Genomic DNA, 26440 nt, shown 5'->3' on the forward strand with positions numbered 1-26440 from the left:
ACCTGGGCCAGCTTGGGCGGCTCGGCACGCTGCAGCTAGGGGCGCGCGGGGCGGGGGGCGAAGGCCCCCGGCCCTTGGCTGTGGCTAGGTGGGTGTCCCCCTTCCCCCCCACCCCCCAGCCGGCTTGGGGGCTGGTAGGGCAATTCCAGAAAAGGTTTGCAGGGCAGGTCTAGGAGAACAAAGGGCGGGGGGTGGGGGGAGGACCCGGCATGTTTGCGGACTTGTTTGTGACTCAGTCCCTTTTACACGGCGTTTCAAAGGCAGAACTGCAAGCCTTGCCAGGAAGAGAAAGAACTTGGGGGCGGGGAGGCTCGGGCGCATTTCTGTCCAGCCCTCTCGCTCGGCGCTGCCCCTCCGCGCCAGGCTCGCGCAGTGGCGTCTCATTAGGGCCCTGGCCGCGGGCCACTCTCCCGTAACTTCCCCGCAAGGGGCGAGATTTACGACCCCCCGCCCCCAGCCTCGCCTCGCACTGTCAGGCGCGCGCGCCGCAACATAAAATGGATCCCGGCCGGCGCGGCGGCGGCAGGCAGGCGGCGGGCTCCGGGGCGGCGGGGCGGCTGTTCCCGAGGCTCCGCGCTGCGCCCGGGCGCACACGCGCGCGCTGACCGCGGCGGCGCCCGGGCCACGCCGAGCCGCGTCTCCCTGCGCTCGCGGAACTGTCAGGCCGAGCGGGCCGGCGGATATTGGCTCCGCGACGCGCCGAGGCTCCTCCCCGAGTCTGGATCCTTATATTTTGGGAGAATTTCTTTGAACTCAGTTACCGAGCTCCGTGAAGGAGGCAAGTTCCCACCGCCGGCTCGCCGGCGGGAGGCGAGGCGCGGCGAGGGCTCGCCCACCTTCCCCCGCAGCTGCGTGTGCCTGGCGGCCCGCCTCGCTTCCCTCGTGGAGGAAAACGGAGCCACCTGGCCGAGGAGAATGCCAATTAATCTGGATGTGACCGTGCAAAGGGAGCGTGTGGCTGGAGGAGGCAGAAGAGGATGAGGAAAAGCATTATTTGAAGAGAAGAATAAACCACCCACTCCAGCCCATTCTGCAAATTTAGTGCTATCACTTCTGGGCTCCATTCGCTTTGATTCTCTCCCTCCCCCCAATTAAGAAACCTTGACTTGAGGGCCAAGAGGCAGCCCTCGACAACGGGGGGACCTTTCTGGGTTGGAAGACCTTTTGGATGTAGCGCTGGTGGAACGTTTAGCACTCTGCTCTGCAAAAGCCACCATGAATTCGGTAGCCGGGAATAAAGAGAGGCTGGCGGTCTCCAGCAGGGGGAAGAAATACGGGGTAAGTTGGGACGGGCACATTGCGGAGGCGCGTTACCAGACCGCCCCACCTCCCGGCCGGGGTCCCCCTTCCCCGGCGCCGCGCGGCCCCGCAGGGCGGCCCCGAGCTCTCCTGCCGCTGCAGAGGCGCCTCCGCCGGGCGGGCTGGGCGTGCGTGCACCGAGGCGGGTCGGCCGGCGAGGACGCCGGCACACTGGCCTGGCCCCCGGAATTTTCCCAGTCCTCGCGTTCCCGGCGGTTCCCGCACCCCTAACTTTTGTGGCATTCGTGCACTTCAGGCAGAGTTAAGCCGAATTGGGCGGGGGGGAGGGGTTGTCCATGAATTCTCTGCCGTCCCTCGGGATCAGTGCCCTGGAGCCGGGGGAGCCTTGCCTTTACCTTCAGGATCCGGAGGGCAGTACCCTGAATGAATACAAATCCAGATGCCCTCTACCCCGCCCCCGGCATAGCGTCTTCCAGGATCTTGAACCTGGGCTCTTTCTGGGATGGGTGTCGGGTTCAAAAGCGCGGGGCGCTGACTGTGTGAGTTCCCCTTGCAGAAAGCATGGGAAGCCCCTGAGCGAGCCCTCTCCTCCCGACCCGAGGAGGGGTCCGCCGGCGCCCGGGAAGCCGGGACCTACTTAAGGACGATTAACGGGGCAGATGGAGGCAGATTCGGCCGCCGAGCTCCCAGCGGTCCCGAACGCGCGCTCCTTGGCGCTCTGCCCGGCCCTCGGGGGCGCGCGTTTCCCCGGCCTGCGGCCCCTGACTGCACGTCTCCCCGCAGGTGAACGAGGTGTGCTCGCCCACCAAGCCCGCGGCGCCCTTCTCCCCCGAGAGCTGGTACCGGAAAGCGTACGAGGAGTCGCGCGCCGGCAGCCGGCCCACCCCCGAGGGCGCGGGTTCGGCGCTCGGCTCGTCGGGGACCCCGTCCCCCGGCTCGGGCACCTCGTCCCCGAGCTCCTTCACCGGCTCCCCGGGCCCCGCCTCCCCGGGCATCGGCACCAGCTCGCCGGGCTCCCTGGGCGGCTCGCCGGGCTTCGGCACCGGCTCCCCGGGCTCGGGCAGCGGCGGCGGCTCCTCCCCCGGCTCGGACCGCGGCGTCTGGTGCGAGAACTGCAACGCCCGCCTGGTGGAGCTGAAGAGGCAGGCGCTGAAGCTGATCCTCCCGGGGCCCTTCCCCGGCAAGGTGAGCCCGGGCGGGGGGGCAGGCGGGAGGGCGGCCCCGGGGCGGGGGAGACCGGGGCGGGGGAGACCGGGGCGGGCGGCGGCCGGAGGGGCCCTAGGGGCCCGCGCCTCTCCCTCGCCGGGCCGGCCGGGGGCGCAGAGCCGGGAGGTGTGCCCAGGCCTCTCCGCCCACTGGGTATGCCCTAGCTCATCGGTCCTGCTGCCCTCCACTCCCCGCACCCGCTGGCACCTGCCATTGGACCTGCGCCTGGCGCCCTCCCCGGGGACCCTCTGCCCGCGCGCCGCCCACCTTTGCGGTGCGGCAGGCCGGGGGACGGGCAACACCTGCTCGTGGGGGGGCTTGTTTTCTGCCTCGCGCCGGCACTGTGGCCGGCTCCTTAGAGTGTCCTCCCCACGGCCCCCCGCGATCCTTACGAACAGGCCGGTGGGAGTGGTAGACGCAAGCTGATACTTAGGGCTTGGCGTGTCCCATGGCCTCTTCGTGGGCCTTCGTTCCCAGAATGACAAAACGGAAACTCATATTCGAATGCCCCCACGTCCCCGCTGACATCCCGCGTGTGCGCCGGAGGGAGATCGGGAGTGGGAGCGCCTGGGAGCTGGGCTACCTCGCAGCCGGCTCAGCACATTGGCCCCTCCGTGCGGTGTGCGGGAGCCTCCAGAGTGTAACACAATGCAATTGTATTTGCACTCTTGGGTCCAAGTACTATCAAGTGATAATATTTACTCTTCCATTTCAAAGAGTTTTTATCAGTGGTTGGAGAGAAATATTGGGAAAACAGTGCATAGCTGTGGGGGTTTCCAACACTGCTCCGTGGCATTTTCTGATTTGTATTTCTGTGACTTTTGAAAGGGCATACTGTGATTTCGAGTCGTGAAGTCTAGCAGTAACTGCGTCTGCTTTCCTCGTCTGTGAATCCAAATTCACACACATCAGTGTTTTCCCAGGCAAGGGTTAAATTAAACAAATACCCACAGAAGTTGTAAAAATTTTACATGTGGAAAATTGCCACCCAGAGAATTGGTTTTATGAAGCCCCAATTTATCCCAAGAATAATTAACTTGTGAATTGTTGTCAGGATGCCATTTTTGTAGTTTGATAATAAATCTGTCCAGACTCCCCCGGGAAGGATCTCAAGAAATCGAAAAGCTTATTTTATAGTTGCATTCTGTATTCTCCAATTTAACACTGCTTCATTCACACTTTTATTTGCTCTTTTGATCATTTATCAAAAATCTTTGACTTTCTGCTGCTTTCAGGGCACTGTGTTAGGCACAGCAGCGAAATAACGGCCCTCATCCACATGGAGCTTGTATTCTAATGGAGGATACAAACCACAAAATGCACCATTCAGAATTTGTTCCCATTGCCTTAAGTGCTTGAGAGGTAGCGTGTGGGGCGCTGTGAGATGATAAACCAGACTTGACCCTCTGATGAATTTTGAAAAACCTTGGTTCTTAAAGTTACCATCCAATGGGTGGCAATCCTAGTAAGATGCAGTGTACCGAAGCATTCTAGAACATTCTCTAGAAACCATTCTTATAACAGCTTGTTGGTGGTGGTGTTGTAGTACTTCCGTGTGCAAAGGTAAATCAAAATCTGCTCTTTTCATGCAAATGGAGGAAGGGAAGGAAACCTATAGGAAGAAGAAACAAATGTTTGCAACTCAAATACCTCCATCCTGTGTTGTGACAAAGTTGATTTGGGGTTTTGTTGGAAGCACCTGGGAAATCCATTCCCGGTGTTACAGTTCAATATATTTGCCAATTGTGTTTACCTGATGAAATTAAAGTGACCCTAGGAAGCCGGTCGGGGGTCTCTGAACTCAGTGCTCTGTGCCAGCTCACAGTCACGCGGCATGTCTGGGGGACAGCTATCAGGCACCGGGAGGTCACATGGGGTCATTTGCAGGCACACATCAATATCACCCAGGACCACAGTTGCCTGGGGGCACAAGACTTAGCCAGAAACAACAGTGACCTGGGTTGTCTCCTCCTCAGTCAGGAGGTGCGGGGCCTCAAGGTTAACTCTAAGTTTTCTGCGCATCTCTGGGAATAATAAAAAAACTTCAGCTTTTTTTTTTCCTTCTTCTTTAAACATCAGTACCCTCAGATGAGGTACAATTTCCACTCCCCTTTTAAAGCCTGTGAGATTTTAAGGAAACACATGCCGTGTTCTCTTGAACAGGATGGATGAAGGCCACAGAATTCAGACATTAGGCCTCCCTTCTTCCCAGGGCTGGGCTCTCTATGGACCTCGGTAGCCCTCTGGCACCAAAAGAGTTAAATTTCATTAGCCCAAGAGATGCCACTGTGACTCCAACATGCAGTTTGCCCTGGAGAGTAAGCATCTAGAAGATGAAGGCATGTTCTTGAGGGGAAATTAGCAAAAATCATCATTGTAATTCACTTAAGACACTTAACGGTATTTGGGAACTATTTTCTTTCTTCCTTTTTAAAAAAGATTTTACTTATTTATTTGACAGAGCTCACAAGTAGGCAGAGAGGCAGGCAGAGAGAGGAGGAAGCAGGCTCCCTGCTGAGCAGAGAGCCAGATGAGGGGCTCGATCCCAGGACCCTGAGATCATGAACTGAGCTGAAGGCAGTAGCTTAACCCACTGAGCCACCCAGGTGCCCCTGGGAACCATTTTCTTAAACGGAATTCTAAACTCTACTAGGTGGTATGAAAAGTCTTCTGGTGGGCATTTAGAAGTCAGAGGCAGACTAGCACATTCGGGAATCTTATTTATTTGGTTTCAGTTCTTTCTACTGCTGATTTATTTTGTGACCTTGAGTAAATCCGTTTTTGTCCACATTTATAAGTTTCTTTGGAGAAAGACGTGGGGCTGTTGATGATTATTACACTTGATCTTAGCCAAAAGGCCGAGAAGCGATTGGGGCTGTTGATGATTATTGATTAGCCAAGATACTGTTAGGTTTATGTTTTATAGAGTTAGGTATTTTTTTTTTCCAATCCAACATTATCCATTTTTAGTATCTAATTTTATCACATTTTCCAAATATCACCCAGTGGTAGGAGTCCTTACCCTGCACTGTTTGTAGGTAGCAAGCCCTGTTGAACCCCACCCCCCCAGTTTTGTCTTGGGGACAGTTGGTTAAGGAGGGGAGGAGAAATGCTGGTGAGCCCATCTGGGCGGGGTGTCTGGCTGATCCCAGCCATTAGATGGTGGCCGCTCTGGTGGCCTGCAGAGCCCTCTTAGGAGTCACGTGACCACAGGACCCCCAGGGCTTTGGGGTGGAAGGTAGCAGCTGGCCTCTGAGGTTTCTGGGCGCAGGGCGGGCATGGTGTTAACTGAGGCAGGAAACGGGAGCAGTTCCACACTTGGGAGGGGCTCGGAGAGAAAGGTGCTCAGGGGTTTGGTTTTCCTTGCACTGAGTGTGAAGTTTCCGGAAAGAGGCAGGGAGTGGAGGCAGATTGAGAAATAGGACAGGCTCTGCAGTGTAGAAACAGCAAGCGTGATCTCCTGCACCTGCTGATGTTCTGGATTTGCCCCTTCAAATGGCAATTTACCTGGTGAGTAAACACCTGTGTCTGGTGGCGGATTGTAAAACCTTTGGATCGACTTCTACTACCTGCGTCGTCAGGTCAAAAAAAAAAAAAATACTCCCTGGGTTTTATACCACATCTTTTTTTTAGGGCTGGAAGTAGAAGGGGAGAAGTAGAAGATAAAAGAATGTTGGTTTGTGAAGTGTTGAGATTTGGGGTAAACACGGTCCGTCTGCCCCTGGCAGCGTTCCCACGTATATTTCACATCCGCGGGCATGAGTGTCTTTGCTGTTTTATGCACAGTCAAGCCACCAAGCAGAAATAAGGGCCAAGGAACGGATCTCCCATTTTGGGGCTCGCCTCGATCATTCGGGGAACTGAATGGAACTTTTGAATCGACACTGAGTCCTAAGAAACATCAGCCAGAAGGATTTCCCTGGAGTAGGTAGAAATGTTCCAGATTGGCAGAAGGGTCTCGGACATCTGATCATTTCCAGATCAACACAAGAAAATCTTTTATTTGAAAAAAAAAAAAAGTGTCCAGCACTATATTGCTATCTGATTTTTTTTCTCAGTCAAGTATTCTGGGCCCATTTATGTCCCGGAAATATCAGGAAGATTAGCCAGTCGTACCGAAAAGGGTGGCCAGGAATCACAGAGATGAAAGAAAGGAATGTGTCAGAAGGGTTTAAAAACACCAAACGTAGACTGTAAATAGCCAGAGTCCAAGTAAGTCTAGACTTGAGGAATATGTGTGTGTGCATGTGTGTGTGTATGTGTGTGTGTGCACGCGTGCTCATGTGCGTGTATATTTCTGTATTTTCCCAGCTCCAAAACGGCTATGAAAAAATAACTATGGAAAGTTTTCTCTAAAAGCCATGGTGCGACTCTTTATAGATACAATACAAATTGCATTTTAAATGCTTATTAATTAGGAGAGATGTTTATCCGAAATCCTTTCAAGAACACATGGTGATTTTCAGAACATGTGCTTTGAGCCTTTTCTGTTTCAGAAATATCTTCAGTCCAAGATCAGCTAATAGATAATATCAGTCGTGAGAACATTCCGGAAACATGTTAGGGGTTCTAAATGCCCTCCCAGCGGAGACCCGTGAGTGGCAGTCTCTTCCTTCGGGCTTAGCAGGCTATGGAATAATGGCATTTCATTCCACCAGACTTTTAATTGTGAACCAACATGGTCAGTTTTTATAGTGACTTAATTCACTTTGTGAAAATCCCTGGGCTGTAGTCACGTCTCCCGCACGCCTCGCAGATAGGATTATTGCATTAGAAATGTGATTTTTAAATGGCTGAGGCTAGTAATTTGTCAGCATTTGGAAGGATTAAGTCAATAAAATTTAGGCAACATGAGCTGCTCTTTGGCATGTCCGCGATCGCGCCGTTCATGAACTAATCCTAACGGTGATGGTGATGATGTTGATTACCAACGGCTAGCAGTTACCGGCCTTGGTATGTGCTGGGCGCTGTACTTGGACACCCCCCCCCCAATCCATTAACTTTCCTATAGCAAAGCGGAGACAAATGCAGTCTCTTTACCCGGGAATTCCGAGTGATTGATGTGGTTCGGGTCACAAAAAAGGACGCATGAGGAAAAGTGCAAGGAACAGAGAAATCCAAGGAAGCCGCCTCCCCCAGACCTCGTGATGAGGGTCCCTGTTAGGGTAACTGCCTAAGTGGGAATCCACCCCCACCCCCGACCTGGAGAGATAGAGTTCGGATTATTTTTCCTGGGCTCACAGATGGTAGCATCACTTTGCGGGGGGGGGTGCTGGGAAAAATATGAAGGGTTGTCAGGATGGTGAGTTGAATAATTTTCTTCGCTGGAGTGTAACGCGGGGGATGGGGGAGGAACTGCCTCATATTTCTTCTCGTCACTCGCTTGAGACTCCTCCGTAGCCTGCCCTTTCTGGAAAACCCTATCGGATGGGGGCGGGAGGAGGCTCCGGTGACCTCCCGAGGGGAAGCGTTCTCCAGGGGAACGTCTCCGAGCCAGGTCTGTAGAGCTGCCAGGCTCCAGCTCTGTTCTGTCCTGGCAAAGGTTGCAAGTTGGCTGGGGTCTGTCAGGGTTCCCAGTCTCTTTTCAGGAATACAAATTGGTTTCATTTTTACTATCTTGAGTCACAGGCTGACCTTAGCATCTTTTCTTTACCTCTTTTTTTTTTTTTTTTTTTTTTTGGAAACCCTCCTGTATGGTCTTACTGTGGCAAAGAAGCACGAATTCTATGGGTTCTCCCTCATCTCTCATACTTTTGAGCACCTCTGAAATCCCGTAGAGGGCATTTGCACAGGTGCCAAAAGACAGGGAATAAGCCTACATTCCTAAATTACTTTAAAAAGTTTATCAAGGGGTGCCTGGGTGGCTCACTTGGTTGGGCGTCTGCCTTCAGCTCAGGGCATGATCCCAGGGTCCTGGAATCAAGTCCTGCATTGGGCTCCCTGCTCAGTGGGGAGTCTTCTTCTCTGTCTGCCTCTCCATCTGTTCTCTCTCTTGCCTCTCATCTTGTTCTCTCTCTTTCAAATAAATAAAATCTTTAAAAAAAGATGTTTTATCAAAGGGTGATGGGTGGCTCAGTTGGTTAAGCATCCAGCTCTGGTCTTAGTCTGGGGTTGTGAGTTTAATCCCTGTGTTGTGCTCCACACTGGGTGTGGAGCCTACTTAAAAAAATATACATATCAGGGGCGCCTGGGTGGCCCAGTGGGTTAAGCCTCTGCCTTCAGCTCAGGTCTTGATCTCAGGGTCCTGGGATCAAGCCCCACGTCGGGCTCTCTGCTCAGCGGGGAGCCTGTCCCCCCCTCACTGCCTACTTGTGATTTCTCTCTCTGTGTTAAATAAATTGAAAAAAAATATATGTATCAAATTAATACATCAGTTTATATCTGTCATCCTGCTTACTGCTGCCTTTGGGATGCTCCAGAACCCATCTAAGAAGGGTGGATTTCAAGTCATGGTTACAAAGACTGTCTATCACTTCCAGGTTTCAAAGGAATTCACCTTTGTTTTCTTTGAGTGTTTCGATGGCTTCCTTTTAAATATTTAGATGTCTGATCCACTGGGAAGCTACTTTGGTGTATAATGAAAGGTACAGATCAATTTTATCTGTTTCTAAATGTCTATAGTTGTCACCAGACCCGTTATTAAAACATCTGTCTTCCCTCCACTGATCTGAGATACCGTCATTATCATAAACAAGCTTTTCAGCTGGACTTGGGTCTATCTCTGGACCTTCTGCTATGTACCATTTATCTGTCTCTTCACGTGCCAGTTCCATTTTATTTTATTTTTTTAGATCTTTATTTAGAGAGAGCAGGTGTGTGCATGCGTGGAGGTGGGAAGGGCAGGGAGGGGAAAGGGAGAGAGAGAATGAATCAGAAGGAGACTTCGTGCTGAGCACAGAGCCTGATGTGGGGCTCAATCCCATGAGCATGAGATCATGACCTGAGCCAAAACCAATTTTCAAGGTTTCTCTTCTGTAGACTTTGAGCATTTCTTGTTAAATTTACTCCTAGGTATTATATCTTTTATTGCTATTGTAAATGGGCTCCTCACTTCCATCTTCTAATTGATAATTGTTTGTATATAAGAAGTATATTGACTTCTATATTAACTTTATCGCCTATTAAATTCTATTAATGTGTTCGATAGTTTTAAAAATTCATCCTCTTGGATTTTTGAAAGAATTTATCTGATATAAATAGAGATATTGTTACTCTTTTGCTCTTTGTATTCTTTTAATGGTTTTTCTCTTTTTTGTTACATTGATTCATGCCTCTGATACAGTGTTAAATGGTAGTGACACAGTTGACATGTGTATAGTTTTTCCCACTAAGCAAGATGTTGGCTTTTCGACTGAGGCATACATAATAGTTTTACAAATTAAGGAAACATCCTTCGATTCCTACTTCACTTAGTGTTTTTCATCAAGAATGGGTATTGTGTTTTGCTAAATGTGTTTTCAGTCTTTAGGGAGATGATCATATGAGTTTTCTCCTTAGATCTATTACTGTTGTGAATTACCATTGTTGACAAGCCATCCTTGCATTCCTGTAATAAACTCCACTTGGTCACAATGTATTTTTAAAGGATGCTGGAGATTGGAAGTGTAAATATTTTATTTCCTGCCTTCGCTTTCATGTTCACATGCCCATAAGAGTTTCTGATTCCTGCTCATGCATCAGCTACAGTGCTCTGCCACCTTACAACCAAGGTATAAAAAGGAGGAAAATTCCTGCCCTGGAGCAGCTCCTGTCTAGTTTAGAGACAGACAAGGAGCTGGTGTTCAAGGGCAGTGTGGGAAGCGCTGGACCGCAGGCTGGGCAGGCTGCCAGGGAGCAGAGGGGAGGTGGGAGCGTCTTCAACAGGTGGCTGGGAGTTCGGCTTGTTGAGCACAGGGCAGCGCCAACACCCGGCCGGAGGGAATGGCAGACACAAAGCACAAGAAGGCTATGCACATCTGTACCGTTGGGGGAGCTGCAGGGGTGCATAGTTACCGTAGCACAGCATGTGCATGGGTGAGTAATACACTGGGAAGATGGCAGGGGTTAGGCGGAGTGGCCTCACAGCTGGAGAGTCTCCTATGATGTGGTTGGCCTTGGGCAGCTGTGGATGGGCGTCCGGAAAGGGAACGAGGTGATCAGATACCACTGATGACAGGTTGCTGTGTCACTGAGGGAAGATGGGCTCAAGATGGCATCTGGGAGCCCATGAGGAGGCTTCACCGTGGCTTGGGTGACAGAGGGTACAGGCCTGAGCTAAAATGGGGTGGCAGCTTGGACCGGACAGATGTTGTGTGTAGAAAACCCATGGGGACATGGGGCAGAGGGAGAGGAGGAAAAAGAAGTCTCCACACCCTCCCTGGCCGCCGCCCCCCCCTACCGATTTCAGGCCAGGACAAGCGTGAGGAGCTGCTGCCATTAATTGAGGTGGAGAGTACAGGAGGGACTAGGGCTTTTGTTCTTGTGGGTCTGGTTTCTGAGGACGGTGTGGATAATAAGCTTGTTCTGGGCCCTCTGGGGCTTGAAGTGGAATGTTCCAGTGGGTCCTGGTGGGATTCAGAACTGGAGACTCGGGTCTGAGGGATGTTGGCGTGGAGAGGGTGGTGGGATCCTTGGAGGCAGAGCTGTCTCCTGAGAAGGGGGGCGGCGGGGGAGCATGGAGCTGCGGGACAGGGGACAGTGAAGGCACAGGCAGCCCGAGGAGCCCGGAGGAGAAGTCAAGGAGAAGCCAGGAGAAGGGGAGGCAACCCAGAGACAGCGGAGCCACAGAAGCAGAGAGAGAAGCAAGCTTCAGAGGAAGGCAAAGGTCCGATGCCTCGGAGATATCAAGGAGGTAAGGACCGAGGTTTCCCTTGGTTCTGTGACTCAGAGGTCGCCGGGGATCTTTGTTAGAAGAGTTTCTGGTGCTGGAGAGAGGCGGGCAATGACCGTGTGTCCAGGAGTGGGTGGAAAGGCGGAGGGCATGTGGGGTAGCATTTGAGTCTTTGACCACACTAACAGGTTAAGAGAGATCCAATCTGAAGCTCTTACAACCTTAAAAAGGAAGACCTGGGGTCAAAAAACTGGACTGCAAAATCAGGTTACTCACAAAGGGCGTGACCTTGGGCCCAGCCTTTCTGAAACCGGTCACTCTCCTCCGTACAGAGGGGACAACGATAGGACCCCTCCAGGGTTGTTGTGAGGGTCTGTGAAATGGGCGAGATAGTGTTCAACCTTCACTTTCCATTTATTCCAGTGATTTTCTCTAGGAAGGTAAATTTTATAAAAGCCCCCTCTCTCCCTCCCTCCCTCCCCCCTCCCTTCCTCCCCTCTTCTCACCCTCCCCCTGGAACCTCCCTCCTTTCCTTCCTTCCTCCCTCCCTTCCCTCTCTCCCCTCCCTCTCTCCCCTCCCTCTCTCCACCATCCTTCCTTCCTTCCTTCCCTCCTCTTGCCAGTGGTCTGACAGCAAAAACGCAAAAGCCGCAGTCAGACAAAACGGAGCCAAAGCGCTCTTCTCCTTTTCCACGCCTTCCCCTCCCCGCGGATAAAGCCCTCCTTTATTCCTCCACGGGGTGACCCCACAGAGACTCTGGGAGAGCTCAGTGGACGAAAATAGCCACTCCTTTTAGCTGAGATGCTGTGAATGTGAGTGCGATCCCTTGTCACAGATGGAAATCCCTTCCCTGTGGCCTGCCCGTCTCAGGTCTCAGGCCCTCCGGGGAGCTTGGCAGCCGCCCCGTCCAGGTCCAGCGTTCTCACTCCGGGGAGCGGGGAGGGAGCTTCCGCTGCAGATCTGGGCAGCATGGGGGACTCGGGCTTATCTGCCTCCCCATCCAGCTTTATCTCTCACAGACAGTTTTCTTTGCAGTTATGCTTTGCTGATCCTATCGCCTCGATTCTGTCCAGACCCTGCAGAGGAGTCTGGAAAGAGAGACCCCCTCCCCCACATGCGGGATTTCCTGCACAGGGTTGGGCTCTCAGAGCCTCCTCGGAGACTCTCACCTGCCCAGAAAGCGTCCACATGCCTGTGCCGCTCTGGGGGTCCACGGGTCCGGAGGCTCTGGGGTAGATGGAATTCCTTTGATAAGCAGAAATCTATCTAAATGTATCCTGAGTGTTACAAGCCAGGTGGCAGCTGAGGGGCTGTTTGGGCTCATCGTCTCTGCTTAATGGAGTGTGAGGTCGATATCGTGGCTAACCACAAAAAGTTCCTGGAAAAAGGTTTAGCTTTCCACCTCTCCACTCGCGACAGGGTTTTTAAAATCTTTGATAGTTCTTATGCACAAAATGTCTTTATTTTTAATTCTTTTAAAGATTTTATTTATTTATTTGAAAGAGAGCGCACAAGTTGGTGGAGGGACAGAGGGAGAGGGAGAAGCAGGCTCCCCGCTGAGTAAGGTGCCTGTTGCGGGACTCGAACCCAGGACCCTGAGATCATGACCTGAGCCAATGTCAGATGCTTAACCCACTGAGCCACCCAGGTGCCCCAGAATGTCTTTATTCTTAAAGCATTAACTGCAAATCATAAGATAAAATCTCCTTTGCCACCACAGAGGTGATGAGCTTTCGATACTTTATCAAATCTGAGTGATGACTGAGATTTATAATGGCTAATTCAGGACCCCTTCCTCCCCCTGAACTTCAAGAGCTTGCAATTCTTCCTGTGGTGTGATTCCATTTTTTAATTAGCGGTGATGAGCAGCTACGCTTCCCTGCGCAACACCACCATCTGATTCAGAGCGGCTGCTTTCTTTGGAGATGGGATGGCTGCTTCCCTCCACCCGCTCCGTCTAAATGCCGGGTTCATGCAGCAACAGGAGACTTGCTTATTAACTAAGAAACCAAGAATAACCCAAAGCTGTCGAGTTATCTAACCAGCTCGTTGTCCAGAAAATAAGCAGCCGATCAGGCGAACAGCCAGCAACCACATGGTTTAAGAGAAATGGTCAGCTGCTGGGGTGCCTGGGTGGCTCAGGTCGTTGCATCTCTGCCTGCGGCTTTGGTCATGATCCCCATGTCCTGAGATCGAGTTCTGCCATCAGGATCCCTGTTCAGCGGGGAGTCTGCTTCTCCCTCTGCCTCTGTCTCTCCCCCTGCTCATTCTCTCTCAAATAAATAAATAAAATTAAAAATTAGAGAAAAAGAGCAACGGACAGCTGCCTGGTCCAGCTGTGTGCCTTTCTACGGAGGGACGACCTGGTCCTGAACACGGTGGCCTCCCAGGTGGCCTTGAATGTCATCTCTGCCGAGACGGGAGGCAAGGCCATGAGGCTGAGGGCAAGAAGGATGGAAGATGGCAAGGGGCGGAATACGATGAAGGGGACGAGGAAGGACAAGAGAGGGCGAGAGAAAAAGGGAAAGAAGGGTTTAGGGATTGGTAGGCATTACAGGTTGTCTACAGCCCCAGATGTTTCGATGAGAAGAGACGGTCCTTAGATGAGACAGTTGCCATGGTGTCCACAGCGCTAACTAGCACTGGGATCCCGGGCCTGCCAGCCTGTGCGTGGTCCCTCCTTTGTAATCCAAGAGGGTCAGTGTCGGTGGTCCCTACGCGTCTCTGTGAAGCCACAGAGGAGCCCCAGGACTGGGACACATAGTCCTTGCTCCCAAATTCCAGAGGGTTCTGCTTGACAAGGCCCGAGGTGGTTTTCTGGCCAAGCGGGGGTTTAGGTCTCCCACCCCCAGCCAGCCGGGCCTGCCCCCTGCCCCAGGGTCTGCCCAGCCCCACCCACGGGTGCTGCCGGCCCCGCCTTCCCTCAGGTTCCTGCGTTCGGAATTTGGTTCATAAACGGACGGACGGGATTCTTCCTGTTTCTTAATAAAGCTGTTTACTTGTCTGTCTGCTGTGTTTGTACACAGAAATAAACTCAGGCAGACGGAAAGACAAATTGATTTTATAAGAGCAATTTGGTTAAGGAATGTCTGAGAAAAAATACTGCCTTAGATATAAAGAAGGCTTATAGTTTTACATGGAAAAAAATCTGTCATACTGATTAGGTTTATTCATTTTAAAGATTTTTATTTACTTTTTTATTTGAGGGAGAGAGAGAGAGAGAGCGCGCGCGCGCGAGCGGAGAAGCAGGCTCCCCATGGAGCAGAGAGCCCGATGTGGGGCTCAATCCCAGGACCCCTGGGATCATGACCTGAGCCAAAGGCAGAGGCTTCAACACATTGAGCCACCCAGCTGCCCCTGATTAGGATTTAGAAATAATCTGGGGGGTGTTCATCCTGGGCAGTAGTCCAGGATCACCAAAACTCCAGACATCTCATTTGTGTTTCTTTCAAAAACTCTACATCTAGGGGCGCCAGGGTAGCTCAGTCCTGGAAGCATCTGACATTGGCTCAGGTCATGATCCCAGGGTTCTGGGATGGAGCCCTGTGTTGGGCTCCCTGCTCAGCGGAGGGTCTGCTTCTCTCTCTCGCTCATGGTCTCTCTCTCAAATAAATAAGATCTTTTTAAAAAACCTCTGCCATCTAGACTTTTTTCTAAAACATTTCTTCTTCCTTTGGTTCCCCTTCTTCCTTCTGCTCCTATGAATGTTTAGACAAGGCCACAGTTGTTTACACAAAGATTTACATCCTCCATGCCCACGACATGGGTGTAACTGTCCCGTTGTTTTGAAGGGTGGCCCGCGGAGGAGGGGACAGGTGGCCAGCTTGGGGGGGGGCAGTGAACAAGGTCTGTTCATTCATTATCCATTTTATTTTTCTTCCTTTATAACTAACCCATCTTGTCTTTAAGCTGTCTGCGTCCTGTGAGATGCCCCCCTCACTCTTATAACTGTAACACTCTGTATGCGTGCACACTGTCGTCTGAGCACAGTTCAGGAGCCCTACAGATACTAAGGGCAGAACTGCATCTGACCTTGAGCAGGATTAGCACTGGGGTGCCCGCACGCAGGAGGGCACGCACGGAGCAGCGGGACACGTGGACATGCACTTGACCCTCCGCATTCTTGCACTTGGTTCTTGGCCCCTATCCGGGGGGTGGGGGCAGACTGACGGCCCACGCCGTCGCAGGGCTCGGCCAACTCTGCACAGCATCCTCTCCGCGTGTTTGCCTCCATTGTGTTCCCAGATATTGGAACTGTTGTTTCTCCTCTACTCCTTCCCCCCTAAATTCGCTCAGGCGACCCTTGGTGGCGTTTCTAAGGCGGCTTGCCGCTCGCTGGACTGTGCGCGTGTGCATGTGCGGGCACACTCCACAGGAGCCCCGGGAGGAAGCCCGTCTCCAGTTTCAGACATTGTCAGGCCTCAGCTCCTTTTGGAGGTCAAGGCTGCTAACAAAGTGGGCCATGCCATCCAAAGAACACTGAGCGGAGAAGGGTGGCGGCCGTCTGGGCAGCTGGCGGTCACAGGAAGGGGCTGCCTGTGGCAGGTGCCCTCAGGATGGCTTGGCGAGCATTTTTGCAATCAGGGTGACAAGTATAACAACAAGGCATGGCTTTCCTCTGTCTCTTCAGGCTCTGCTTCCTGTGTGCGGTAGGACCCCGGGAAGGAAGTTGCTAGTGGTGGGCTCTTTGGTGGTGGTAGTTTGTGGTAATTTCCTTTTTATTTTTTAAACGAAGTATGCCTTGTTATTAGTGATTCTCTGCAATGGCCCTTTTTGGTGGGCAGGGGGAGATAACAGAATGGTGGAGAGGGGTGAGGGGCTCTGGGGTCACCCCGGAAACCTCTGGCTTGCGGAGGCCCCATCAGGCTCAAGTGGGACCTGTTGTTTAGCCCATGCGGATCTCCTGGACTCTGAACCCTGGAGAGTGGCTGTCGTGTTGTGAATTTTACGTTTCTCTTGGTACCTGCGTACCCACTAGACAGTGATTTATTTATCTTTTAATATGTGAACTCTCCAAGGATTTCTGGCCTTTGTGGGGGGAAAAAAATCTCCTTCTTTCTACTTCTGTATGATGGAAACTTTATGGGGGATGAGGGAAGAGACTGATGGGGGAGGGGATGCTGGCCGCAGGTGTGGGGTGGAGGGCCTGCCGCCCGCCCCCTGAGCTGGCCTCCTGTTCTAGAAGAGTGAAATCCAGAGGATAGAATGCGAGTGGGACCCCTTCACCGGTGGCTCCTGGTCTGGGTGTTTCTGGATCCTTAGTCTGGAGGCCCTTGAATTTCCTGTTCGTTGCTTTGACCTTGTTTTTGCTCCATGTAATGCGCTTGTGCTCACTTCTGGTCGGGAGAATAACGGAATGTGGGAGTGCTCCTGGGGTGCCCAGAGGGTCCCAGGGATCTCGGGCAGGACGCCTGGCTTCACTGGTCGGAACGAAGCCGCGAGGGCAAGCTCAGGGCCTCACGGCCAGACACCGGCCCCTGAGGTTTAATGTCTCCCTCCATCTGCGAGTTCATGTGCGCGGTCGACACCGCCCTGCCTGTTATTTGGCGAGATGGTGACACACGATCACCTGCTGGCCGGAGGGGGCTCTGCAGTAACGAAGGCGCCTGCTCCCTTGGAGAGGCTGCTCGGAAGGGCCACGGTTTGCAGGGAGAGGAGCAACACCCCCGGCTGGTTTCAAGTCCTTCAGGGCAGAGTAGCAAGGAAGTGGGCTGGTTTTTTTCCCGAAGACGTGGATGGGGTCGCACTTGTTCTGAAAAGAGACACCGCAGTGCTCGCTGCTCTGTTGTAGAGCACACATCAGTGTCTTGGTAGAAGGATCACGAACTTTCCAAACCCTCTGCCTTACACATGGCAGAATTCAATATAATATGTCGATTTAAATGAACACCATGAATTTTTTTTAAAATAAGATTTTATTTATTTATTTGTCAGAGAGAGAGGGAGAGAGAGCGAGTGAGCACAGGCAGACAGAGAGGCAGGCAGAGGGAGAAGCAGACTCCCTGCTGAGCAAGGAGCCCGATGTGGGACTCGATCCCAGGACGCTGGGATCATGACCTGAGTTGAAGGCAGCTGCTTAACCAACTGAGCCACCCAGGCGTCCCGAACACCATGAATTTTTAATGTTATCTGTCACCTCGACTCCTGGAGACCTGATGCGGTCCTTTTGAATCGTTAGGATTTTTTAATCCTGGGAGTCTAGCAGAGAATGAGCTTCAGAGGTTATGGAAGGTTGGGTTATTCCTGCTGTTCAAAAAAAAAAAAAAAATATATATATATATATATATATATATATATATTTATTTATTTTTTAGAGAGAGAGTGATAAGCTGACTCCCTGCTGAGCACAGAGCGCAACACGGGGCTCGATCCCACAGCCCTCAGATCAGGACCGGAGCTGAAACCTCAAGCCAGATACTCAATTGACTGTGCCACCCAGGTGTCCCTAGGTGACTTCTGCTGTTAAGAACATGGTTCCTGGGCACACTGGTGGCTCAGTTAAGTGTCTGCCTTTGGCTCAGGTCATGATTCCAGGGTCCTGGGATGGAGCCCCGCATCAGGCTCCCTGCTCAGCGAGGAGTCTGCTTCTCCCTCTCCTTCTGCCCCTCCCCCTGCTTGTACTCACTCTCTTTCTCACTCAAGTAAGTAAATAACTTCTTTATTTTTTTAAAAATTTTTTTTAAAGATTTGACCTATTTATTTGACAGAGAGAAGCAGTGAGAGAGGAAACACAAGCCGGTGGAGAGGGAGAAGCAGGCTCCCCACTGAGCAGGGAGCCCAATGAGGGGCTTGATCCCAGGACCCTGGGATCATGATCTGAGCTGAAGGCAGACGCTTAATGACTGAGCCACTCAGGCATCCCCGATAACATCTTTAATAAAAAATAAAACACAAAAAAACAAAACATGGCTCCTGCAGCCAGACCGCTAGGCTGTGAATCTTGGCTCTGTCCTTTGCCAGCTCTGTAGTCTGTGAACTTAGAGGGACTTGCTTCCTGCCTCAGTTTCCCTATTTGCATAATGGCATTAAGAGGAACAATTGCTTCATTGGTATGTTTTGTCTGGCACGTAGTAAGCATTCACTAAATATTAGCATGCCATTTCCTAGAAGGGGAAAGTCAAACTCGCATCTCTAGACGGCGACCCCTGACCCCAGGATTCATTCCACACAGTTAACGTCAGTGTATGTATTTTCTGCTTCTCTCGTGCTCCATGTCTGTCTATCCCTCGGACTGCGTGCCTGGCCAGCGTTTCTGTGGCTGTCGCTGTGTAGTCATGTGGCCGCCTGACTTGGGGCTGGGACAGAAGGGTGGTTAGGACACAGCCCTGCCCTTGAGCCCCACAGCCTGGGGTGACAGCGTGTCAGACAACAAGACAGTGGTGCCCCTCCCCAGCTCTCAGCAGCATCCTTCACCAGACCCAAGAGGGGAGAGCAGCCCAAGGGTCCGTCAGCGGGCGAGAGAATAGACTACATGTGGTGTGCACGCGATGGAAGGGGGTACCTAACACGTGTGGATTACTAGGGATGGTATTTACTTCCTGTAGAAAAAGGAAGCAACATCGGACACCACCTGCTACCGCGTGGAGGAACCTCGACGTGATTCCGAGTGAAATAAGCCGGTCCCCAAAGGGGCAGATCCTGTGTGGTTCCAGCTTCCAGGTGATGCTTTGAGTCGTTGGATTCTCGGAGACAGAATCGTGTGGAAGGATGGGGGTGGGGGCAGGGGGACGGGAGGGGATGGAGACTTGACGCTTAACCACAAGGAGCTTTAGTCTGGGGAAATGAAACAAATTCTGGAGATGGAAGGGGGTGATGACTGCACGAACATGGGCTGTACCGGATGCCCCTAAGCTGTGCATTAGAAAATTGTTAAGATGTTACATTATGTGGGACATTGCCCCCCCCCCCCCGGTCCCACGTGGCCCACAGCAGGGTGAACTGTGTCACAGCATAGGGATCTAAGGGAAGAGACGCCCCTGCGGATTGCCTGGGCAGGGAAGTGGCTCGTGAAGGGGTGACCGTGACAACTGTTGGGCTAACCACCACCGGCTTCGCAGCACACCATGCGCGATCCCATCTAATCCTACGCCTGGGTGCACTTACTGTTCCCCATTGCACAGATGAGGAAACTCAGCAAGGTTAGGGACCCGGGCCCGCGTCCTGCCAGGGGTGTGGGGACCTCCCTGTGAGCCTCCCTGCTGTCCCCACGGGAGGGAAGGGGCCTGGTGAGGCCCGTGGAGGGGTGTGGGAAGGGCTCCTCACTGCCACTTACCTTCCAAGAAGCAGCCTTTTCATTTGTGCCTATAGGAGTTTCCAAGTTTTGTGTGAGCTGTCGTCCTCCCCAAGTGAACACAGGAGGCTGGCTAATTCATCTTTTTGAAGGCAGCACGTCTGTGGTCCCCTGCATAAAAGTTATTAATGTAATGCTATAATTATATTGCACCATTTGCAGTAAACTTAAAAAAAAATGACTTATTAGCCCTTGGGTTCTTGACAGCGGGATGTTCAGTGGCTGCGACGCTCTTCCGAATTTGCCAGCACATTTTCTTGTGGGCATTGCTTTTTTAGACTTGGATCAAACAGACACTTTGATTCGATAGGAGCATACAACCTTATATTTCAAAAGCTGCCTGTTTCAGGGTTACTGTCCTGGGCCTTTGCCATTTCATTTCCTGATTGTAACATCCCCTACTGGGATGTGATGGCTGGATATGGGGCTGGGAGGCAGCGGTCCATCTTAACCTCGTTTGGCAAGCTGGAGAAAGAAAAGTGGAGAGAGAGGTCAAGAGAATTTTCTTCACTCCTGCTCAGCAAGTGATTGGACAGCATCAGCTCCATGCCCGGCACTGCTCTTGGCCTCGATCACTGTCCCCTGTGAGCCCACTCAGCCTCACACTGCTGCCTGCTTTTTTCTGGAATGCTGTTGTTCTGTGTTGGTGCGATTTCATAGCTTCACAAGCTCCTTTTTCTTATTAAAGAGGTGTCTGGCTCTTCCCAGGTTGCGGGAATGGAATCTGGCCCCAGCGCTCCTTCCCCCCACAGCATCGACTTCAGATTCTAATGCTTGTGGCTTCTCTTGCAAAGGGCTCCTTCAAGCCATTGCCCTGGGCTCTGGCTGATGGGGAGTTTTTCTGGGCAGCTCCTCGCTCACTCGGTGTTGAGACTTCCCCCTGGGCGAAAAGGTACAGTGGTGGCTTTTGTCTGGAGCAGGACCATCAATGGCACAATAACTGTTTTCGGATGTGGCCGAGGTGGCCCAGACTCAGGATGGTGACCTAGGTGACAGGATCCAGATCCCATTACAGCCTGGAACCAATCTGCCTCCACCCTCCAGGGCATTTGGGCGGAGAAAGGGGGAAGGATAGGGTGACCCAGGCACTAGACATTTTTGTAAAAGGCATTGCCTACGTTAATACAAAAAACATCAACAGTGCAGTCCTACAATCTTGGAATATAGGGTGTGTGCCTAGAAGCTACGTGTGTGTTACATGTGAACATAGCACGGTGGACAGACGTGAGTTACAAAGCACTAGGCTCACACGCGGGCTTTTTTCCATTTCATAATCTCGAGAAAGGGTGAAATCTTAATATGTTGGTTAGCGCCCCCAGAAAGGGGCACAGATCGGAACCATCATAGAAGATGGAAACTCACCTCCTTGCCAGGTCTCGGGTCCCGTTGAGTCTCCTCCCCTGGGGCTGGCTGGTAGGTCACCTGTGCTGCAGGCGTGACTGCGGCGGGGGCCTCAGCGAGGTGGGGACTCGAACACACAGCCCCAGAACAAGATGCTGCAAAGGGGGTAATGAAGGAGCAGGCAGGGTTGCCTTCCGACAGTGAGAGTCCCCAAGGCTTGCCCTAGAAATACCAGCCCACGGCCCGTTTTCACTGGCTGCGATCCCTTGAGGTTCTGTCAAGTAGAGATTTAAGGGGAAAAAACAAACAAACAAAAGAAACCACCCAACCCCAAAGGCACAAAAAATTAGAAGATATAATTTTGTGGCCACATGTAGAGAGTCCCTGAGCCTAGCTATGATCCCAAAAGAACAAAGAGGCCATAATCTGAGTTCTGAGATCTCTTTTACTGTATTCCTGTTTCCTCAAAAGCCTCTCTTCTGTTTGTCCTCTTTCTGTTTGTTTTCTCTTCCTGGCTAGGGCTCAAAGGGTAGAGCAGCAAGTGTGGAAATGTTGCTTTTGTTGGAAGTGGTGTGATCGTACCTCCATGTTTATTCCCTGTGAGAGGGTGGGGTTATTTAAAACAAAACAAACCAAAAAACAAACCAAAACATTTGTTTGGGAAGAAATAGATCTATGGTATGAAGATCATACCAGAATTTGCTAGGAAGCAGGAAGGAGTAGAAGGTCCCCCTTCTACAGAAGGGGACCGGAGACGTTCGAGAAAGATGCGTCCTTGAGGTCTAGCCTGGGATTTTGTTTCCTTTCCTTCCGGCATCCCTGCTGGCGTCTGGAATTTTCTCCTAGCCCTAGTTTCCCGGTGTGTTTGTCCTAGCCGGGCCTGCCCCTGGGAGGAGCCAGAAGACTCTGGGCCTGCTGTTGTCTGCATCTTCTCTGGTCATTCCCTAGACTGAAGGTGCCCACCCTTGGTGGCAAGGCTGGCAGCTGAGGGCCTAGAAGGAACCAAAGTCCCTGACAGGTGTTGCGTGATAAGCCAGGCCAGCTACTGTCCCCAAGACGGTGGTGAGGGGGGTGGTGGGACTCTCATTCATGCCTTTCACGCTCAATACAAGGCTTCAGGGACATTTGGTAGGTCGCTTCTGCTATTAACAGTAACCTCAGCTGCTGTGGGTGACCTACGGCTGACCGGATGGGCCCACAGGTGATGGATCCGCTGAATTTCAGATGATCTTTTATTACTCTTTTTAAAAGGTTTATTTGTTTATTTACTTACTTATTTGAGAGGAAGACCGCATGATGTGGGGGGAGCGGCAGAGGGAGGAGCAGGCCCCCTGCTGACTCAGCCCCAGGACCCTGGGATCATGACCCGAGCCGAAGGCAGACGCCCAACCGACTGAGCCACTTAGGCGCCGCTGAATTTCAGACGGTTCATCCTGTGACTTTTGTAGGATGTACTTTTGAGTAGAACCTGGTGTGAAGCGTGTATCACGCTGGTACTTTCGGGAGGAGGTGGTTTGCAGGGAGCTGTGCTGTGGTCCCCGCAGGCCATTTGCCATAGCTTCTGCACAGAGGCCCGAAGGCCTGGTCCATCCCCCCCACCTCCCATTTTCGAAAGAAAGACAGACAGCCCTGCCTTTGTGGATCCTTAGTTCCCTCCAAGAGGATGCTTTCAACTCCCTGTCGGTGCAGTCCTGAGCCCGGGTGAGTCTTTCTGGCCGAGGACGCTTTGTGGGTTTGTGGCAGAGGTAAGAGAGAGGGGAAAGCAAAGACCCAAATCTCAGCCGTGGGAACACACTCGTTCCTGCTCAGAGCAGCACCTGCGTCCCTCTGGAGTCGTGAGCAAGCTCTCGTCCTTGGCTGGGGGTGAGGTGGCTGGGTGTCTTCCCCCGCAACTCCCCAGCCCAGCGGGTCGGAGTTGAAGACCCATGCCCTGTCTCGGTTACTCAGCTCCCGTCGGACCTGCTGCTCTGTGCTTTCTTCTCTTTGTCTTCCTCATGCACAAACTCAGTGCCTCCTCTCTCTTCAAATCACTTCCGTGCTGTTTAACCTCTCTTCCCTGATTTCTCCTCCTCTGCTGCTGCTTTTACGGTGGTTTCCACTAATGGATCCCCTGGATGAGATGGGCCCAGCTTTGTAAGTGGCAATGAGTGCTCCCCCTGAGAAGGGGCTGGTGGATATTTTCAGGATCGTATCACGTTCGCTCAGGAGAGTTCAGGAGAGAAAAATGTACTAATAAAGCAAAAAAAAAGGGACAGAGAGAGAGGGAGAAGAAAATGATGAGTTCTTTCATTATATTATAACCCAGATGAAAAGGAACCTGACTCTACAGGGCTGGGCCATGTTCTGAGAGAACCTGTGGGGTGTGCAGGTGCGCAGGTGGATGGGTTATGGGGCACGAAGACACCTAGCAGCAGAGTTAAAGGACTTTGTGTTTTGGTTTCTTCTTTGGATTCCTTGAAGGACTGGTTTTCTTTCTTTTTTTTTTTAAATTAAATTAAATTTAATTCTATTTTCAGTGTTCCAAAATCATTGTTTATGCACCATACCCAGTGCTCCGTGCAATACGTGCCCTCCACAATACCCACCACCAGGCTCACCCAACCCCCCCACTCCCTCCCCTCCAAAACCTTCCATTTGTTTCTCAGAGTCCACAGTCTCTCATGGTTCATCTCCTCTGATTTCCCCCAACTTACTTCTCTCCTTCACCCAATGTCCTCCATATTATTCCTTATGCTCCACAAGTAAGTGAAACCATATGATAATTGATTCTCTCTGCTTGACTTATTTCACTCAGCATAATCTCCTCTAGTCCTGTTCATGTTGATAGAAAAGTTGGATATTCATCCTTTCTGATGGAGGCGTAATACTCCATAGTGTATATGGACCACATCTTCCTTATCCATTCATCTGTTGAAGGGCATCTTGGTTCTTTCCATAGTTTGGCGACTGTGCCCATTGCTGCTATGAACATTGGGTACAGATGGCCCTTCTTTTCACGACATCTGTATCTTTGGGGTAAATACCCAGGAGTGCAATTGCAGGGTCATAGGGAAGCTCTATTTTTAATTTCTTAAGGAATCTCCACACCGTTTTCCAGAGTGGCTGCACCAACTTGCATTCGCACCAACAGTGTAAGAGGGTTCCCCTTTCTCCACATCCTCTCCAACACACGTTGTTTACTGTTTTGTTAATTTTGGCCATTCTATCTGGTTGTAAAGTGGTATCTCAATGTGATTTTGATTTGAATCTCCCTGATGGCTAGTGATGATGAACATTTTTTTCATGTGTCTGATAGCCATCTGTATGTCTTCTTTGGAGAAGTGTCTGTTCATGTCTTCTTCCCCCTTTTTGATGTGATTATCTGTTTTGTGTGTGTTGAGTTTGAGGAGTTCTTTATAGATGTTAGATATTAGCCCCTTGTCTGTACTGTCATTTGCAAATATCTTCTCCCATTCCGTGGGTTGCCTCTTTTATGTTGACTGTTTCCTTTGCTGTGCAGAAGCTTTTGGTCTTGATGAAGTCCCAAAAGTTCATTTTTGCTTTTGTTTCCATTGCCTTTGAAGACATATCTTGAAAGAAGTTGCAGTGGCTGACATTGTCTATGTGTAGAAGAATGAAACTTGGCCATTCTCTTACACCATACACAAAGATAAACTCGAAATAGATAGAAGACCACAATGTGAGACAGGAGTCTATCAAAATTCTAGAGAACTGGTTTTCTTAGGAAATCGTGACTTTAGGGAAAAGATGAGATGGGCTGTAGAGTCGGCAAGATCCCTCTAATGTCAACTTTGTGAGACATGGTGGCGATGCTCACCCCTGAGGGCTGGCTGGTGTTACTTTTGGAGACCAGGTTGTTTGCTGTTGGTCACATTCTTGCACATGCAGGAATGTGGAATCATTCTTTTTTGTTGTTTAGTAGCTTTACTGAGATACAATTTATAGGCCACACAATGTACTTGTTTTGAATGTGTAGGCCAATGGGTTTTAGTATATTCCCAGAATTTTGCAGCCATTGTCCCCATGGAATATTAGAACATTTCTGTTCCTCTCCAAAGAAATGTGGTGCTCATTTTCAGTCAGTCCCCATTCTCCTGTCCCCTCAGCCCCAGGAAACCATGGCTCCACTTTATTTCTCTATGGATTTGCCTGTCTTAGACATTTCCTGTGCATGGAAATTGTGAACTATATGATATATCGTGACTGACCTGTTATGTTCAGTGCAATGTGGTCAGGGTTCACCACATCATCGTGTGGAGAGGAATGACATTCTATTGTGTGGGTATACATGCTGTGTACCTGTTCATCAGCAGAGGGCTATGTGGTTATTTCCAGGTCTTCACTGTTATGGAAAAATGCTGTAGTGAACATTGTCTCTATGAGGTCATATATATTCTGTTCTGATGGGCTGATACTTGGGAGCAGAATTGCTGTTTAGTGTGGTAACTCTGTGTTTAATGTTTTGAGAAACTTCCAAGCTGTTTGGTAGTGTGGCCACACCATCTAGGCTCCCACAGCAACAGATCAGATGTCCTTCCTCTGTTGATTCCTTTTGATTCTAGTGGATGTGAACTGGTATCACAGTCTGGTTTTGATCTGCGTTTCACTAATGCCTAGCAAGGTCGAACATCTTTTCATGTGCTTATTCACCTTTCTTAGGTTTTCTTAGGAGAAACATCTAATCAAATCTTTTGTTCATTTTTTTAGTTGGGCTTTTTGTTGTTGTCGTCACTGAGTTGTGAGAGTCCTTTATATATTCTGGGTAGAAGTCCCTTAGCAGATACATGATTGGCTGGTGTTTTCTCCCAGTCTGTGGCTTATCTTCTCATTTTCTTCACGATGTCCCTTGAAGCACAGATCTTTTATTTTGGATGAAGTCCAGCTTATCAGCTTTTCTTTCATTGCTGTGCTTTTGGTGTCTTATCTGAGAATTCACTGCCTGACTTGAAGTCCTGAAAATACATTCTTGTATGTTCTTTTGAGTTTTGTAGTTTTAACTTCAACTTAGGTCTATGGTCCATTTTTTATTAAGTCCTTTCACTTTTCCTGCAGTAAAAATTATTCCCAAATTCATTCAGGTTTCAGTGAGATTGATGCAGATTTTCTTTCATGCTCCTTATTTGTTAACACAACATACCTAGTGGCCCTCCTGTGCTGGGTAAGTGTCAAGACTGTGGAGATGGACATGAGAGTTGAGTCCCTGCCAAAATCTCTTCATGTGTCTTTGGATGGATGGCAGGGAGAGCAGTCACATGGGCAACCCAGAGGCGGGAGCTGGACCCCAGGACCTTGGCACTAAGCAGAGGAAAGCTTGACCTCTTGACGAGCATCACAGGTGACAAAGCAAATGAGCCATCAGAGAGAGGGACCTCATAGAGGTGGTGCAATGAAGTCATGACTCTTGGGCGGTCTGCCAGGTAAGCTGTCAGAAGGGCAGACAGTGATCAAGATTTTTGCTGGGGTGCCATCATGTAGTCATTTGATTAAGCTCTCTCTCCAGTTTTGCTTTCAGTGTTTTGGTCTTTTTTTTGTT

The 26440-nt window shown here is 50.9% G+C and overlaps 1 protein-coding gene across 1 annotated transcript in view; it reads left to right on the forward strand.

The window, feature by feature from the left end:
* Nucleotides 1-327: 327 nt before the first annotated feature.
* KIF26B (kinesin family member 26B) overlaps nt 328-26440 on the forward strand; it is a 416715-nt gene continuing 390602 nt past the window's right edge. Inside the window, exons 1-2 of the mRNA XM_044267071.1 lie at nt 328-1278; nt 2044-2445. Of these exons, the coding sequence (XP_044123006.1) occupies nt 1216-1278; nt 2044-2445 (465 nt within the window). The 5' untranslated portion in view covers nt 328-1215. The remainder of the gene's footprint in view (nt 1279-2043; nt 2446-26440) is intronic.

This window comes from Neovison vison, chromosome 10 (assembly GCF_020171115.1).
Source record: "Neovison vison isolate M4711 chromosome 10, ASM_NN_V1, whole genome shotgun sequence".
NCBI lineage: Eukaryota > Metazoa > Chordata > Mammalia > Carnivora > Mustelidae > Neogale > Neogale vison.